Genomic DNA, 18,981 nt, shown 5'->3' with positions numbered 1-18,981 from the left:
AAATATTAACAATAATAAAAATCATAATGATCATTTATAATTCAAGAAAGAAAACTAGTTGGTACTGGTATTTTGCCTTGGGGCAAGTTACATGAACTTCCCGAAATGTGTAAATAATCGACTTAATCAATAAAAAATAAATTAATTTATGAGTGATTAAAAGTATTCCGAGTGGATTTATTACACATCATTGCAAACGAACGAACAAACACGTTAACTCGGAGTATTTTCTAAAAGCAAATTTTAAAAAATCAATAATTTTAATTAATCAATAATTATAATTGAACCAGTTTCCGTAGGACTTTAATGGTTTACTATGTTCAAGACCAAGTACACTATCGTTATACCAACTAAATCATCTAATTTTATTTTTAACAAACGTCAAAAAAACATTTTCTCTAACTTTGATAAATTTTTAAAATTAAACTACTTGTCGTAAGGCCGTAATAATTCAGTGAGTTCTATAAGGCAATGATATACATCGCCAAAGAAAGTTTCATAAATATCGGCTTAAATTTTTTTTCAACAGTTAATTACAAGAAAACGGCTTGGTAGATTTTCACCTAAAACTGATCAGTATCAATCCCAAATATCTTTCAAACAGTTTTTAATTTTTTAAAATCGGTTCGGTAGTATGAGCTTAAATGTGGACGAAAGGTTTAACACTTCTTTCCAAATTACAAAGAAACGGCTCGGACGATCGTCGCACAAAGAAACGATATGCCTCATCGAGATACATCAAATGGTTTTTAAATTTCTGAAATCGGTTCAGGCGTTTTTGAGAAACAAAGGTCTAATTTTGACAAAGGCCAAAAAGACCATACTAATTTTTGCAATCTTTGACGAATTTTTAAAGCTAAACCAGTTGTCGTAGGACCGTAATATTTTAGTATGATCTAGAAGACTATGGTATCTACCGTCAAAAAAATAATCATAAGAATCGTCAAATTTTTTTTTTTAAACTTTATTAGGAAAACGGCCGATCTCTACTAAAAACTAATCAGCACGATTCCCAACTAATGTCTTTCGAACGGTTTTTGAATTTTCAAAATCAATTCAGAATTGCAGGCTAAAACGTAGACGAAAAATTTTTCACTTTTCTGCGATTTATAAAGAAACAGCTTGGCCGATCGTCGCACTGACGGTCAAACTCAAACTCAAACTGACAAATAATAGTCTTCATCGAGATACATCGAGTGGCTTTTAAATTTTTGAAATCGGTCTAGCCGTTTTTGAAAAAACGACAATTTACGACAAAAAATCTGTTCACATACACACACATACTTTTTCCAAATTTGGGCTCATTCGATTCAGAATGGCTTGAAACGTCGAGAAAACATAAAATTAGCGATTCGGATTTTTTGATGAAAACATGAACTTCTCCTTGGGGAAGTTAACTAGTGGTGTATGGCATTGTAAGTTAAGGCAAATTGCTGGAAATTCCCGTACTGTAATGATATATTCGAGGAAAATTAAATATTTTCAAATATATAATTATAAATACTGTAACTTATATATGTTTACAGAAAAGTAAATAAACAAAACTCAATCAATCAAATTTGAAATAAAGGGCATTGTCTAATATTTATAAGAAGTATATAAACTGAATTACAAAGTTAAAATTATTTATTTCAAGTATATAAGTGAGCATTTGAACTTTAGGTAGAATTCAAAATAAAATCCACGTAGAAAGTTTTTTGAATCATTCAAATCGGATGCTTAGTTCTCTCAGAAACAGATATTTTTTGCACATTTTGCTTGGTATCTGTGCCTTTGCGAAAAACTAATCACCACTTCTCCTCATCATTACAAATTGAAGTTTTCTGCATCAATCAAATCGGATGTTTCATTCTCTCAAAAACTCGATTTCTAATTTCTGTACCATGAAATCGGTTGATCGGGGCGCCCGAAAACGTGAACGAAAAAATGCGGACACACAAAACACACACACTTCCATTTTTTCTGAGGTATGCCAAAATGTTCAGAAACCTTCAAAACGTGAAGAAATGTAAAAAATTTCATTTACGATTGTCGGTCCATTACTATAACTTAACCTACGGAAGTTAATAAATATAAAATGAATAAGTTGCTTTTCACAACTATGTATAAATAAACTAAAAAATGCCGCCCCAAAATAAGTGCCGCCCGGGGCGGACCGCCCCCACCGCCCCCCCCTAGGTACGCCACTGCGTTAACTATAAAGAAGCGTTTCGATAGATCATCACATAAAACTAACACTATGTCATGTCGAGCTTGATAAAATGACTTTAATATTTTCAATACTGGTGCAGCCATTTTCGAAAAGACGTCCACCAGGCACACATCTTTTCATTTTGAGTCACTTCTTTTCGGGCGAAGATGTAGAGCGTAGACATGTCGTTATATAAAAATTAACTAGCTGTAAGTGTAATTCTGTCTTAAGGCAATTAAGGCATCGTGCCTTAAGGCAAATTTCTGGAACTTCCCGTACCAAAAATTATTATTTTTTTAAAAACGATTAACATTCTTGAAAAAAATTTACTTTGGAAAAATAAGATTTTTGAGAAACTATAAATTGGACAAAAAATTCCTTTTTTTTGAAAAAAAAAATTAAAAAAAAAATTTTTTTTTTTTAATTTCTTTTTTGAAAAAAAAAAATGTTTTCTCTATTTTGACATATTTTGGAAGATCTGAACTTTTTTTCAAAGCAATCGTACTACTTACTAACTGCATAGAAACAAAATATAAAGCGCGTAAGCGCCGCGTCGCTGTCTAACGGATAAACATTGGTAGGGAGCCCATAGGAATGTAAACAAAATTTATACTTATTGTTAAAATCTCTATAAAATATCTGATAATTTGATGTGCATATGTCTAATGATTATTTTTGTCCTCCAAATGGCATTTTTTTTTTACTTTTTTTGTTAAATCTCCAAAACCGCTAGACCTGCCCTTATGAAAATTTGATCAATTCTTCATTTTGTCAATACAAGTAAAATGTTTTTTGAATTATTAAAATCAGACGCTCCGGTTCTCTTAAAAACTGAGGTACCGTTTTTGGCACTTTTTGCACGCACACACACACATACACACACACACATACATCAATTTTTTCTAAGGTATGCCAAAATATTCAGAAACCTCTGAAACGTAAGGATATATATTACTATAGCTACCCTACGGGAAGTTAACAAAAAAAGAGTAAATGACCAATACCAAAATTAGCCGAAATTCATGTTTCATTGTTTTACATATTTGAACTTATGAAGTCAGAATATTTTGATAAATCCAGAAAATAGGAAATTGTAGGTATTATATAAACAGTAACAATAATATGTAACTAAATATTGATTGCCAAAATATTATTTCAAAATCCAAAAGCATATGGTCATATATATATATATATATATATATATATATACATATATATATATATATATGAGTGAGTTCTTGAGGGCGATACATCAAACAAAAAAAAGCCAAAGATTTATAAAATAATCTTTATTTCCAAACGTTTCGACATTCAATTTAATGTCATCATCAGTGGATATTACGTTGGTTAGTTACATATAGAGAAGTGTACACAGCACTAGAGATTTGGCACTAACATTTATACAACTAACTTGTCAGCACTATGCATTTTTTATATAATTTTTTTGTATGATGTAAACAGAAAAATGATAGTTTTATTGAACAAAAATGTAAGTAGAATTATGTAATTTCTGCCACGACTTCTGTACTTTGCTAGTACCGAGGCATATATCTAGGCATATCTAGATATATGCCTCGGTACTAGCAAAGTACAGAAGTCGTGGCAGAAATTACATAATTCTACTTACATTTTTGTTCAATAAAACTATCATTTTTCTGTTTACATCATACAAAAAAATTATATAAAAAATGCATAGTGCTGACAAGTTAGTTGTATAAATGTTAGTGCCAAATCTCTAGTGCTGTGTACACTTCTCTATATGTAACTAACCAACGTAATATCCACTGATGATGACATTAAATTGAATGTCGAAACGTTTGGAAATAAAGATTATTTTATAAATCTTTGGCTTTTTTTTGTTTGATGTATCGCCCTCAAGAACTCACTCATATATTTCAACATCAAAATTAACTACTAAATCATATATATATATATATATATATGAGTGAGTTCTTGAGGGCGATACATCAAACAAAGAAAAGGCAAAGATTTATAAAATAATCTTTAATTCCAAATCTTTAATTCCATTGTGTGACATAAGCCTCGGAACGCGCAAAGTTCAGAAGTCGTGGCAGAATTTACCTAATTTTACTTACATTTTTGTTCAAATAAAACTATCATTTTTCTTTTTACATCATACAAAAAATATAAAAAATGCATGGTGTTGACAAGTTAGTTGTATAAATGTTAGTGCCAATTTCTAGTGTTGTGTACACTTTTTAGATGTAACCTACCAACGTAATATCCACTGATGATGACAAATTGAATGTCGAAACGTTTGGAATTAAAGATTATTTGATAAATCTTTGCCTTTTCTTTGTTTGATGTATCGCCCTCAAGAACTCACTCGTATATTTCAACATCAAAATTAACTACTAAATCATATATATATACATATATATATATATATATATATAAATTTTTTTAAATAATTTAAATGTTGATCTACGTGTTAGTTAATTTCTATTAGGATAACTTTCTTTTAAATAAATTCAATAATTTTGGCAGACTATTGCGTCTGTAATATTTAGTTTGTGATTGGCTTTGGAATAAGGTAAATGATAGAAGCATTTTGCACATAGGTGGGAAGTAACCTTGAACAAGCATTTCAATTACCTGTTACTCATAGAACTGTTGAGCTATTAAAATAGTTTATAATGTGCTAATTAATTTATCTTATTGATCATTTTAAAATATGAAGCAAATGCATTTTTTCCATTCACTTTCGGAGAAGCAATCATTAGCTAACATAAGCAGTATTGGCATTTTATAGTGAATTAACATTACCTATTCTTTTTTTATTGAATTTTTAAGAGTTCTGATGCTGTTCGTTGTTATTCTAATAACAAATACTAAAGTACATTATAAGTACAGAATTTTGGTATTTATTATACAGTATATATTTAAGCAAAGGCTTAGACAGTCACTCGCTTGCTACTGACATAAATTGAGAATGCTACACAAAGTTATCCATATTTTATTTTAGATCTTAGAAAAAATGGATTTATGTGTGTATACAAATTTTTGTCAACGATTTCGGGAACACGGGAACATATTGATTTGAATAATTCAAAAAAAAACATTCGACTCGCATTAATGGAGAGATGTGCTATTAAACTTTAGCAAAACCAGGCCCAGCCGTTACGGTACAAAAAGTGCCAAAAATCGTAATTCAGTTTTTGAGAAAACAGAGCGTCCGATTTTAATGATTCAAAGAACATTTTATTTGTACTGACAAAATGAAAAACTGATAAACGTCTTGAGAATGCAAGTCTAGCGGTTTCGCAAATCTCATAAAAATATGCCATTTTGCGGTAAAAAATTAGACATGACATATGCACATCAAATTATTAGATATTTTATAAAGATTTTAATAATAAGTACAAATGTTGTTTATATTTTTAATAGTTGCATACCAATGTTTACTGTTAGTTTGCAAAGTGGCGCATACGCGCTTCGATAGTATAGCACGATTGCTTTGATTAAAAGTTTTAAATTTTCGAAAAAGTTCAAAGTATAAAAAATATATATAATTTTTTCTCTACATTAGCTATAAAATCTTTGAGATGTTCCACTGAATGACGGCCTCGACGAAGACCGAAGATAGTTAAATAAAGCTTATCATAATTGTATTAACTTTTTTTTACTTGGTGTTATTGCCCGAATCAACATAACTCATCAAAATATATATCAACACCAAATTCACATACTTCAATATATAGGGCTACAAATTACTTCAAATATATAGTAATAGATAAATATATAATTACTTGCAGGTGGTCTTTGTTGGGCCTCTATGAATGTTAATGGACGTTGCACAGAACTTAAAGCACCAGCAATGTCTAAGAAGGATTGTTGCAGTGACAACGTATCTGGTACTGCCTGGTCCGAAGAAGATTTAGATTCGGGCACATTATTCTTTTGGCGGGTTTTAGGTGGTGGTGTGCAGTGCTCCGGCTGCAAAGGTATATATAAGGTATATATAACGCACAAAATGTACATATATTTATTGAATTTCAAAAATTATAAAGAAATTTTAAAATAGTCGAAAAATCGGATAGGAACATTGTTCACAATCTTTACTATAGATATTACAAATATAATTTATCGGATACAAATATGTAGTTTGTGAGCTTTTTGAAAATAAGAATATTTAATTTGATGTTATTTTCATGAACTACATTTCAAAACTATTATATTATACTTGCGGTACATATTTTATATATATAAGTAATATTATCAACTAGTTACACTAAATTGTGCTTTTGATTATAAACAACATGTAGCTGTTTAACCACAAACTTTTAGCATTAATTGACTTATGCTCATGCTCAGTCTAAAAGTATATTTTCTGATAGTATAAAATGGTTTATATATTATTGTTAGATCGTGCAATAAATAAACAATCATAAAATAATATTACTACTCCCGAACAATTAATTTAAATTTTACAATTATACATCATGACCAATTCGAGCCAAGAATTGTCGTATTTGAGATACTAACATGAGACATGGCAATGGGTCTCAAACGGTTGAAAATGATTATACTCTATAAGATTAAATTGATATGCAACTTTCTTTGCTATTACAGAACTACTTCTACGCAAGTCTATTCAATACTTAAGATAGCACAAATTTCATTATAATTATACAAATAGCATCAATAATTACTGATATATAATAAGTTAGATGATTAAGCACTTTCACAGATTTACACCGCACGCAAAATTAAATGGATCATCTCACACGATATCTGATGAAATATTTTTATCGCTTCGGTGGCAAGAATTACCAGCAAGTTTTACAAGTTCAATATAATTCTGAATATACCTACTCTAACCATGACAAATAAAATAATAAGTAGTTGTAACTCCAACTACGGCTTTCTTTCTAATAAAAAATCCTGACAAACCCATTAATGAATTAATATAACCGAGCAATGTGCCACGTTACACTAGAATCGATGCAACTAACCAAGCTTAAACAAAACTCAGAGATCAGGATTTCCACATATCTTGATATCAGATTGTTTTTTTAAATCATCCAAATGATTCGAAGACATTTACAGTGTTACCATTGTTACATAATATAATTATTCGGCTCTTTAGCTGGCTTAATATTTGAGAGCCCGCTTTGATTTCGTATTCAGATCTATATATAGGAATACAGGGCCCTTTAACGTTTTCAGTCTTAGAATTAAACAAATTCAAAACATCGTAAGCAAACAAGTGGCACATCAACATCAACAATCTCAGCAAACATTAAAAACATATTAGCATGTCATAAGTACTTACAACAGACAAACTTGAAATAATCTTACTTAAAAACAGATAAAGTCCTGAATTAATACATGTTTTAACATAAAATTACAGAAATATTTTTTCGTAATTAACAATTTGCTTATTATTGTCTATTCCTGACCACAACTCATATAAAGTTATGCCAGAAATAACAAAACTGGAAACGTGAAAATAATACCACAGAATATCAGCAGAGTTAAGCCATATCAATCTTCCACAAGATCCACAATGAGAATAAACGATAATCCACAACCAACAAACGTACTGTAAAGCCAGTTACTGTTACAGATTTTCCACAATAAAAACCACTCAACATACGCTACGTGATATTAACTACTGTTCAATACAAAAGATTTTTATATTAAGTGCTATTGTATTGCATATAATAAATAAACGATTAAAAGCTATATTGCTATATATAAACACCTCAATCTATACCAATATGTTTATTTACTTGATTGATACTCAGCTCATTGTCAAGAAAGATGTTCCCGAAAAAGTTGATTCCTGAATCACTAATACATTGTTACCCAGGAATAGCAATTTGCAACAAGGCTATTTACTTTGATCGGATATTGCAAGCAATGACGCTGCATGAATTAACACATCTAATTGTAAGCTAAAAGATACGATGCCATGAAACTTCTAGCCCATTAGGGACGAGTTTTTAATGCCGCATTCGTGGCGATTGTCAAGTGAATGATATTACTTTTTGAATTTATGGCATAAAAGAATTCACTCAAGAGGGCTTATTGTTTTAACTTTATTTCCTATATTTTTTGCAAAATAGAGCTCACAAGATTTAGATAAAATAAGATATTAAAGAATCTTAATAGTTGATTTTCAAGGAGGTAGAAAAATGTTTATTCTGCTTTCATTAAACCACTGCCAGTTTACATAAATTTTTCTTATTTCAGAGAGTTGCAGTGAAGTGAAATGCGATGTAGGGGAGAAGTGCGTGGAGCGGAACGGTAGACCAAAATGCGTTTGCGCGCCCGATTGCCGAGGAAGTGCGAAGCGAACTCTCCCAAAGCATGTGGCTGGTAAGCCAGTTTGTGGAACTGACGGCAAGAGTTATCGAACTTTGTGCAGGCTTAAGAAGCGCGCTTGTCGAAGAAAAAATTCATCGCTTACTGTTGCATATTATGGACCATGTCAAAGTACATACATCTTTGTCACGTTTTATCATATATAAAATAATATTTATTCTCTGGGATTATCGTTCATCAGCAGAATTGACACGATATAGAATACAAAATTGAGACTACACAATAAAACCGTCTTTCAAAATAGAATATTTCAATCTACCTATAATATAAGTTTATCGAAACTGAAATACTAATTGTAAGTAAAATTACAACATAATCTCTATATGCAATACGTTGGATTCCTACGAATAAAACAAAATCAGCATTGTTTGACATCTAATTCTAGAACTATTGGGTAGATTCTAATGTTTTTCTGTTTGAATTTTTCTAACGTCCAAATAACATGATGTGATAATTCATCAGGTTGCATATTGGATACAGCATTTCACGATTGATTTGTGCCACATAACCAAATTCGATATATAATAGTTTTGAATACATTTTATATCGAATATTTTTGAACGTACTGAAACGTACTAAAACATAACATGAATTAAAAAGGGTAAACTGGTTAAATTTCAGAAAAAAATCGTTAATTTGGCGTATAAAAGCAAGTTTTGAGTATCTTCACTAATGAAAATTATATATATCGTTAAAATCCTCACATTAATTAAATGCACATGCATATGGATAACTTTCAAAGGATAAATACGAATAGAATATTGTCTCAATCGTTTGAATTGATTGATTCGTTATTTCAGTTTGAAATGCACAAAAATTGTGTTCAAACATTCAAACTTACGTAAATATATACATAATGTCCCATTCATAACATTTTTTACCAGGCATGTCAAAATAATTAGAATAGTTCTGAATGATTGAAGCAAAAAGCATAAAACATCATGAAAGTAATCAACATATCATTAAAACGTAAATATTTAAAAGAATGTTCTAGATTTTGTGTGATCTATATTCATCAAATAATTGTTTATAAACATATCTAGCGATTTAAGTTTATTAATTATTAAATATTCCGATTGCCGAGGCTTTTAATAGTTATCGATCTCGAACCGCATAAAAGTTTGAAATTTTCTAAAACATCAAGTAAATTTATAGCTAAAAGTCCATAACATTTAATTTACTACACGTTTAAACATTACGATTAATTTTTACTACATTTTCAAACAGATGTACGAGGCACTCCTGTTATTTCATTCTTCATAAATAAGTTTATAAAGAACCGAGTTAGTTTAATAATCAAACTAATGGTATATGGCATCGTGCCTTATGGAAAATTGCTGGAAATTCCTGTACCGAAAAAAAATTTTTGAGAATTTAAAAAAAAATAGATTTTTGAGCATTTTGTAAATTAATTTTTGTAATTTTATAAAAAAATGGCTTCTTCGAAAAATCTATTTTTTTTTGAATTTCGAATTTTTTTTAAAAACTTTTTTAAACTTTTTTTTAAAGCAATTGCGCTGCGTAGCTGTTTTAGAGACAAAATATCGAATTTGATGTGCATACGTGTTTTTTTTTATAATTTTATTTGAACAGCGATCAGAGCTTATGGGTTCTATGAGCTGTTGTGATTAAGATCTTACAAACTACGTTTATTACAGATGGCAACCCAAACAGTTGTCACATCTCTGTATGATGAATTTTTATTACAATCTCTGTAATAGGGACAAATATGGTGCTACAATTCCGGGTGAGGACTATTTTCACTTGGAAACATATTGCTATCTATATTTCCAAGTGAAAATCGTTGTCAATGTTGCCTGACAACAGGCTGCTCATGCATACGTGTAATGATCATTTTTTGACCGCCAAATGTTTTTTTTTTTACTTTTTTATTGGATCTCCGAAATCGCTGGACCTGCCTGCCCAAAAATTTAATCAGTTGTTCATTTCATCAATACTAATAAAATGTTTTTTGGATTAATGAAATCGGAACTCCGTTCTCTTGAAAACTGAATTACTATTTTTGCAGTTTTTGTTCCGTAGATTTGAAACGGCTTGACCTGCCTTGGCCAAAAACTAATCAGCATGTCTTCTTATCAATAGGAATCGAATTTTTTTGAATTATTCAAATCGGTTGGTGCGTGTTCAAGATATCGTCAACGAAAATTTGTATCCGCACATACATACACACACATACATATAAATCAATTTTTTCTAATGTTTGCCAAAATATTCAGAAACCTCTAAACGTAAAGATATATGAAAGTTTTCATTTTCGAATTTTTGCTATTAATATAACTTATCCTACGGGAAGTTAATAATTTGTAATCTTATGATGATTTGCCATTTAATTGGATATTTAATTCCATTTATACATCATTAATTACAAGTTTTCCACTTTCGTTTGCTAATTTTTTAATTAGGCGTAACGCTCTACACTATTAGTTTCAGAGACTGAATTTACATTGGCACCGCATATGCAGAAGTAGAAGTTTTGAAATGCTTATAATCGTTCTCTCTTATCAGAAACGTAGTTATTAGAATTAATTAAGAAAGGCGATTACATTGTTGAGTTGAATATATTTGATGTGAAGAGCACGCGATAATATACTTGACTATAAATATTAAAATGTAATAGGGAGCTGCGAGAGAATCAAGTGCGGCGGCGGACGCCAATGCTTGGTTGATCAAAACATGAAGCCTCACTGCGTGCGCTGTGCCGTGCGTGCCTGTCCGCCCTTGGCGAATTCTTCGACGAGCGATCGTCGTTTGTGCAGCGCGGACGGCGTGACCTACATGTCCGCGTGCTATCTGAGAGAAGCCGCTTGCAGGAAAGGTAGAGCGATACCGATCGCATACAGAGGACGTTGCAAAGGTTAGAAATTAAGAATACAGTAAGACTCGATTGCTTTACTATTAGACGAAAAACTAGTGGTATGTATGTTACATCTATAATAATTAACTAGTGGGGCGCATGGCATCGTGCCTTAAGGCAAATTGCTGGAACTTCCCGTACCAAAAATTATTATTTTTTTAAAAACGATTAATATTTTTGAAAAAAATTTACTTCAAAAAAATTAGATTTTTGAGAAACTATAAATTTGACAAAAAATTACTTTTTTTGAAAAAAAAATATTGAGAAAAAATGTGTTCTTTATTTTGACATATTTTGGAAATTCTGAACTTTTTTTTCAAAGCAATCGTATTGCTTTAACTGCATAGAGACGAAATGTCAAAGCGCGTAAACGCCGCGTTGCCGTCTAACGGATAAATATTGGTACGGAACCCATAGGAATGTAAACAAAATTTATACTTATTGTTAAAATCTCTATAAAATATCTGGTAATTTGATGTGCATGTGTCTTTACTTTACTTTTTTTTATTAGATCTCCGAAACCGCTAGACCTGCCTTCATGAAATTTGATCAGTTCTTCATCTTGTCAATACAAGTAAAATGTTTTTTGAATTATTAAAATCAGACGCTCCGTTCTCTTACATCTTAAATGAGTTACCATTTTTGGCACTTTTTGCCCCGTATCTTTGGAACGGCTAGACCTGCCTTCGCCAAAAACTAATCAGGACGTCTCCTTATGAATACGAATCGAATGTTTTTTGAATTATTCAAATCGGTTAATTAGTGTTCCCGAAATCGTCGACGAAAATTTGTATCCGCACACACACACACACATACATCCATTTTTCTAAGATATGCCAAAATATTCAGAAACCTTTGAAACTTAAAGATATATAAAAATTTTCATTTTCGATTTTTTTGCGATTACTGTAACTTAACCTACGGGAAGTTAACGAGTGGTGCATGCCATCGTGCGTTAAAAAAATTGCTGGGACTTTCCGTACAAAATATTTTTAAAAAAGATTCAATTTTCTTTTAGAACTCTGAAAAAACTCGATTTTTGAGATTTTTAAAATTTTTGAAAACAATTGACCTTTTTGAAAAAGTTGATTTTTTTTATAATTTGAAATATTTTGAAAATTTTGAACTGTTTTTTAAAACATTCGCAATATGTCAGCTGCGTAGAAACGAAATATGGTTTACCATTGGTACGGAACCCATAGAAAAGTAAACAAAATTTGTTCTTATTATTAAAATATTCATAAAATATGTGATAATTTGATGTGCATATGTCTAATGATCATTTTTGTCCGCTAAATGGTCACTTTTTTATTAGATCTCCGAAACCGCTAAACCTACCTTCACAAAATTTCATCAGTTCTTCATTTCGTCAATACAAATAAAATGTTTTTTGAATCATACAAATCAGACGCTCCGTTACCATTTTTGGAACTTTTTGCCCCGTATCTCCGAAACAACTCGACTTGTCTTCGCCAAAATCTAATCAGCACGTCTCCTTATCAATATGAATCGAATGTTTTTTAAATTATTCAAATCGGTTGACCCGTGTTCCCGAAATCGTTGACGATAATTTGTATCCCACACACACACACACACACACACACACACACACACACACACATACACACACATACATCCATTTTTTAAAGTATGCCAAAATATTCAGAAACCTTTGAAACGTAAAAATATATAAAAAAAATATTTTCAATTTTTTTGCCTTGTTGCAAAAATTATAAACAAGCTAAGTTTCAAAACTACAATATGGCTAAACAAGCATATTAAACATTGCAGTGCAGGAAACATTGACATTCTACAAAAAAAAAATTGAATAAATGATTTTGTGTGTTTTTTTAATTTAGCTCAAGTAGATAAAATAATTATAGAATAAAATCTCTTTGCCATTAAAGTTTTACACAAAATCAATTGACTATAACAATGATTATATTTATAGATAATGCTACGTGCGACAGTATACGTTGCATGGATCGCCAAGTTTGCTTAAGTGAGCCTACAACGCAATTTCCTCGATGTGTAACATGTAGTTACAAATGCAAATCCAAAAACCATCGAATGCATTTGAATATCCGAGGTTCGATGGACACGGTACTCTGCGGTACCAATAACTTAACGTACTACTCCTGGTGCCACATGCTGCACGATGCCTGCTCTACGGGCTACATAATTGACACCAGACATGCTGGCGCCTGCAGAACCGATCGAGGTACCGATTACTTTAAAAGCTTATTAGGACGTTTATCATGATAATGATACGATTACTTATCAAAACTAGTGGTGTATGGCATCGTGTCTTAAGGCAAATTTCTGGAACTTTCCGTACCGTAATGAAATATTCGAAAAATTTCAAACGTTTTCAAATATATTATTACAAATACTGTAACTTTCATTATTTTTGCTATCTTTTTATATCTGAGCAAATCAAATGTAAATCATAAATAAATCAATTTATCTCCAGAACATTGACAATCGTCATTTCATTTCGAATTCAATTTCAAAAAAGTTGAAAAACTGCTCCCGTATATTCACAGTCTAAACGCATTTGCACTGTACTTAGCTTGGCGGCATTTTCACATTTTTCAATAGTTTTCACAAAATTGGAAAAGTGCTCCAGTGCATAACAGTCTGAACGCACTTGGGTTCAGTTCATTCAAACATTTGTGGCGCTTAGACTGTGCTTATCTTGGGCAATTTTTTGAATATTTAATCCAAAATTCAAAAATATTTTTTGAAAAAAAGAATTATAAATTTTTTTTTTCCAAAAGCAATTATTTTGTTGAAACAAGTTGAAATTGACAGGAATCGAATGTTTTTTAAACCATTCAAATCGGTTGATCCGTGCGCCTGAAAACGTGGACGAAAAAATGCGGACATACAAAACACACACACACATATCCATTTTTTCTGAGGTATGCCAGAATGTTCAGAAACCTTCAAAACGTCGAGAAATGCAAAAAAAATTATTTTCGATTTTCGGCCCATTACTATAACTAGCCTACGGGAAGTTAAAAAATGCATTACAATAATCAAATAAATCAGAACGTTTAGGTTGCCGATCGACAATTATAGGATTTTCAATACAATGCTATATTCATCGATTTCCGAACATATACATAATACATATATGTATATCATTTTAAGATAGTTTCACTATTTGCTATTTAGATCGTAGAAATAATATAACGACTAAAATCTTGAATTTTAAATTTATTAACATAATATAATATATGTAAAAGTTGTTAAATCTTGCAAAGACTATTCATCTATTAATTAGTATTCATCTTTTACAGGTTCAACAACCAGAAAAAAAATTAGGCTCAGGTAAAATTCCTATTCAAACTCTAACAGTATGGTACCCAAAGCAGCAAATATGAATATTAATAATTAAACTAATTGTATATAATATTACAAAAGTTTTGTGTTACGCTCATATAAGCTTCCAATATTTAAGTTAATAAAGATAAACTAAATTATTTTATCAAATATACCAAATGATATTATGGATAAGTAATAAATATATGATATTTTTTTAATTATGTTAAAACACTATAAAAACATACTTTCAATTTGATCGCTTTTTATCGTTATGTATAATATAGTATATTTAAAATCGTTTTTTTAAATTATTTTGCTACGTGCATGCATACGAATTGGACTATATGTATATATAAAATCACATTTGCGTTCGAATCGGTAGTAACAAAATGTTTGACGACCCTTTCACTGTCTTCAATGTGTAATTCAAATTATTTTTAGAAAAATGTAATGATACAAAATTCAAACTTACACTGATGATGATTCAAACCATAGTCTTGAGTCGAAATTAACTGTAACATAATATGACCATTAACATAATTTAAACAAGTTGTATAATTTAGACAATTATATGAATATGAAATAAACAAGCAATATAATATATTTCTAGGTACAATACAAATTTTATTTATAGAGATTTTTCATTTTGTTATTATAAAATTATCATCTCCTGTGTAAAAAATAATCTACATAGTATAATGTAAAAATATGTTATAAAATACACTTTTAAACTCAATTAAGTTTGAACAATTTAATTTCAAATGCCGATAATAGTTTGAATAAAAATTGTGGCGCGTAATAAATCTATTAAGCACACATCATTAAACTAATAATTTACAAGAAAAGCTAATCGAACGAATTTTATCTTTTGATGTAAATATTTTAATAAATGCTAACATAACACAAATAACTATACTATAGTATGTAAATATAACATAACAATAATATTAACAAAATAATATTTTGACCCTCGTCTACGCCTAGATATTTACCACGTAATACTTATTGCGCTCTGTTGTATCTATTTTAAAAAATGTTATGTATAAACACATATATATATATATAGATATATAATATATATATATATATATATCATATCTCTATATAAATATATATATATCTACTCTATCTATATCTATATCTCTATATCTCTCTATATATATCTATATATATATCTATATCTCTCTATCTCTCTCCTATATCTCTCTATCTATATCTCTCTATATCTCTATCTCTATATATCTATATATTCCCCCCTAGTGGGTAATTAACGTGTGATTAAACAAGTGAGATCATTATAAACCAGAATCTTTTGTAGACAGTCCTAGTGAGCATTCTGATGCGAGACGGAGGTGACTACTCTAAAACCCCATTTCATACAATAGCATCCTGTGATAAGAGTACCGAGTATTCATTAATACTACTTCGTATTACTGTGCGTCTGCGATAACTAAATATTTATAACAAATTTACCAAATATATTTTCAGATACACTAATCCGTATTGAAAATATTTAACACATCACCACAGATTTGACCAAGAAGTATGAAAAATTTCATAAATTCTATGATTACGTTCTATCCTGCCACTATACTTTGAAACTAAATAAGTTGCAGGCCAAATGAATCCAATAAAAGAAATATAGCTGAGCAAAATTTTAGAACAAAAGCCTGATTAGAGCCACCACGTAAACGATTCTTGATTTACAAAAGAAATTAAGTTGGCATCAAATAGTGCTCAGTTTAGATTCTCCAGAATGGTGAAAAAAATATCTAAGATTTGGAAAAACCACTTCTAAGGCCAAAGGCAGTTTTAATGTAACACAGGCACGTGTGATGATAATGGGCAATTGACCCAAGGTGCTATCGTTGTGATTGTGAATATTAGATTTAATTATATAATAATAGAAGTATTAGTTTTTATGACCGAGGGTCAACGAAAAAAACAATAACCCTTCATTTACTGCATATTATATTTCTTAATCCTCGTCCTTAAAGCGACGATATATAGATTGCACATACGTAAACACACATTTCCAATCGGGTTTCCGCATCATAACCATATCTTCAACATCGAGTAGAGGTGCAATACCAGCCTCTGCGCTATAGTGCAAAAAAATATTAGTCACTATTTAAATATTTTATTAATTTAAATGATCAAACAATAATGTCATTGATCATAATCAAAAATTAATATTATATGATGTCTGTTAATATATGATGAGGTATTATTTTCCTTGCTTTTTGATATGCAAAGAACATAAATGAAATTAAAATGTTTTCAATAACTGACCTAGAAGCATGTAGACTATTATAAAATTGAAAAAAAAAATCAAATAGAATATAAAAGCAGCATGTTGTCACTACGACAACGGTTTTCACTTGAAAATATAGATAGCAATATATTTCCAGTGAAAATAGCCCTTGGCCGACATTGCTGCACCAATGAAACCATCTAAAAATACGAAATAAAGTGAAGTTTCAGCCCGACATTATAGGACATAAGGTTCTATTAAGATATAAGAATTAAAAAAAGAATATAAAAGTAACCATTATAATGCACGAAATAAACATTATTAATTTTATAAAAAATATATTAAAATTATTATATAATACTAAATATCGAGAACATAATTCTCTTCGGTATCTCTGCTGGCTTATATGTTATAAATATAATTATATTTTTTTCAAGAAAAATTTCAAATTTTCATGTTTGTTGCCACATTATGAAACAATTTGGCAAACATACCACGTAATGACCAGTAGCAAGGTATTAAGGTTGAAGACTACCAATATTCTTTAATACATAATACGAAGTTTGATTGATTCCTTAGTTAGAACCGCGTCATTAAATTAGTTAAAATAAATTGTGATACGCTATATTTTTTAGATGAATTATATGCATGAACATATCAACATCAAATAAATAAATTACAAATAAATAAACTTTGGATAGATATCTTAGAAAAAGTAAATGATAAAGTGTATACTTATATAATTAATGAACTCTATTAAGAAATGTATGTATATGAAGTGTGTGTATGTGTTATTAATACAGTGAAAATTAAATTCGGTTGAAACTACTCAGCCACCCGGAAAGCCAAAGTAAAATTGTATCTTCTATTTTTTGGATTGAGTTTATGATAATCAAAGGCATTTGGAAGGAAGTGGTGTATTAAAGCGCAGAAAGCGAGACCATCCGCCCAACTCGTGCTGAAGTTGTCTATTTTTATATTCTGTAATTTGTATAAATTTAGTAATAAGTAATAAAGTATAGATAACTATAACATATATCTTATATATAGATAACTATAAGAGTGTAGGTATGTTTGAAACTAGATGATTAAAATAATCTTGATAATGTCTTGATTAAGTCTTTTAAATCGTATTTCGATGCTACATCACAGATGTCATCAAGGACAGAAGCTCGATCTACCTCTCAAAAATTGAGTGCCACTACAACCAGCTCATCACTTCTCTAAACAACTCTTCATCACTAAAAATAAGATGACTGAAAAGATGCTGGCCAAGCGACCTTAAATGAAACACTAGGCTTCACTCATTGGAGTGAACTCTAAAGAATTTTTTCCTTTTTTCTTTTTTTTTTTTCTTTTATTATTATTATTATTATAATTATTATTATTATTTTCTTTCGATTCATCTCATTTGTGCCACAACATCTTATAAGATTAATTGTATCTTGATTGCTATTAATATATATATATATATATATATATATATTTCGATGCAAATATTAAATAATAGCGTCCGTAAACACAAAAAATAAAAACATATATCGCTTGCAACTGCTTATAGAAAGTCTAGGCCCGCTTTCAGTAACAAAAACTTACTTTTAACTTATTATGGGATATAGTATACAACCTCTTGCTTGCACAATAATTATAACTTCTATCACTATAAGTATTTTTCGTATATTGATATTCTTGTGATAAATAATTGTCGTTCCTGTTGCAAAATAGAGTGTGTTATGCCAATATGTGAAAACAGAAACTATGCTGCTCAGGCTGTGCAGCTCATTCATATTGCTATTATATCATTTACATATGTATTTTGCATTATCTAATAGAATTCTGAAAGACATCTTAGGCGCAACAGAACGAGCTCTTACACCGGTGTTTTGAACAAAGTTTATGTTATAGTCGTAACGGTCTAGTTAGTGATCATGAAAGTTCTGAATATTGTAGCTAGTAATGTATAATTTTAATTTTTACACG

At 30.0% G+C, this 18,981-nt stretch overlaps 2 protein-coding genes across 2 annotated transcripts in view; one reads left to right on the top strand and one right to left on the bottom strand.

Moving 5' to 3' along the window:
• The first annotated feature begins 5,492 nt into the window (after positions 1 to 5,492).
• LOC113375244 (follistatin-A-like) lies at positions 5,493 to 14,828 on the top strand. Its single transcript, XM_026615188.1, has 6 exons — positions 5,493 to 5,505; positions 5,968 to 6,156; positions 8,411 to 8,653; positions 11,181 to 11,417; positions 13,369 to 13,638; positions 14,723 to 14,828. Exons 1-6 carry the CDS (start codon positions 5,493 to 5,495, stop codon positions 14,755 to 14,757), a joined length of 987 nt encoding a protein of 328 aa, XP_026470973.1. The 3' UTR covers positions 14,758 to 14,828.
• Positions 14,829 to 16,705: 1,877 nt separating this feature from the next.
• The window catches only part of LOC113375243 (smoothelin-like protein 1), a 3,545-nt gene continuing 1,269 nt past the window's right edge, over positions 16,706 to 18,981 (bottom strand). The window contains exons 2-3 of the mRNA XM_026615186.1: positions 17,831 to 17,982; positions 16,706 to 16,849 (exon numbers count right to left, since the gene is read on the bottom strand). Of these exons, the coding sequence (XP_026470971.1) occupies positions 16,726 to 16,849; positions 17,831 to 17,982 (276 nt within the window). The 3' untranslated portion in view covers positions 16,706 to 16,725. The remainder of the gene's footprint in view (positions 16,850 to 17,830; positions 17,983 to 18,981) is intronic.

The sequence above is a fragment of the Ctenocephalides felis genome, unplaced genomic scaffold, assembly GCF_003426905.1.
Source record: "Ctenocephalides felis isolate EL2017-DRISC unplaced genomic scaffold, ASM342690v1 CF-g0.4_SCAFFOLD_01886, whole genome shotgun sequence".
NCBI lineage: Eukaryota > Metazoa > Arthropoda > Insecta > Siphonaptera > Pulicidae > Ctenocephalides > Ctenocephalides felis.
Note: the sequence above shows the minus strand (reverse complement) of the source record. Positions and strands in the feature narration are given on the sequence as shown.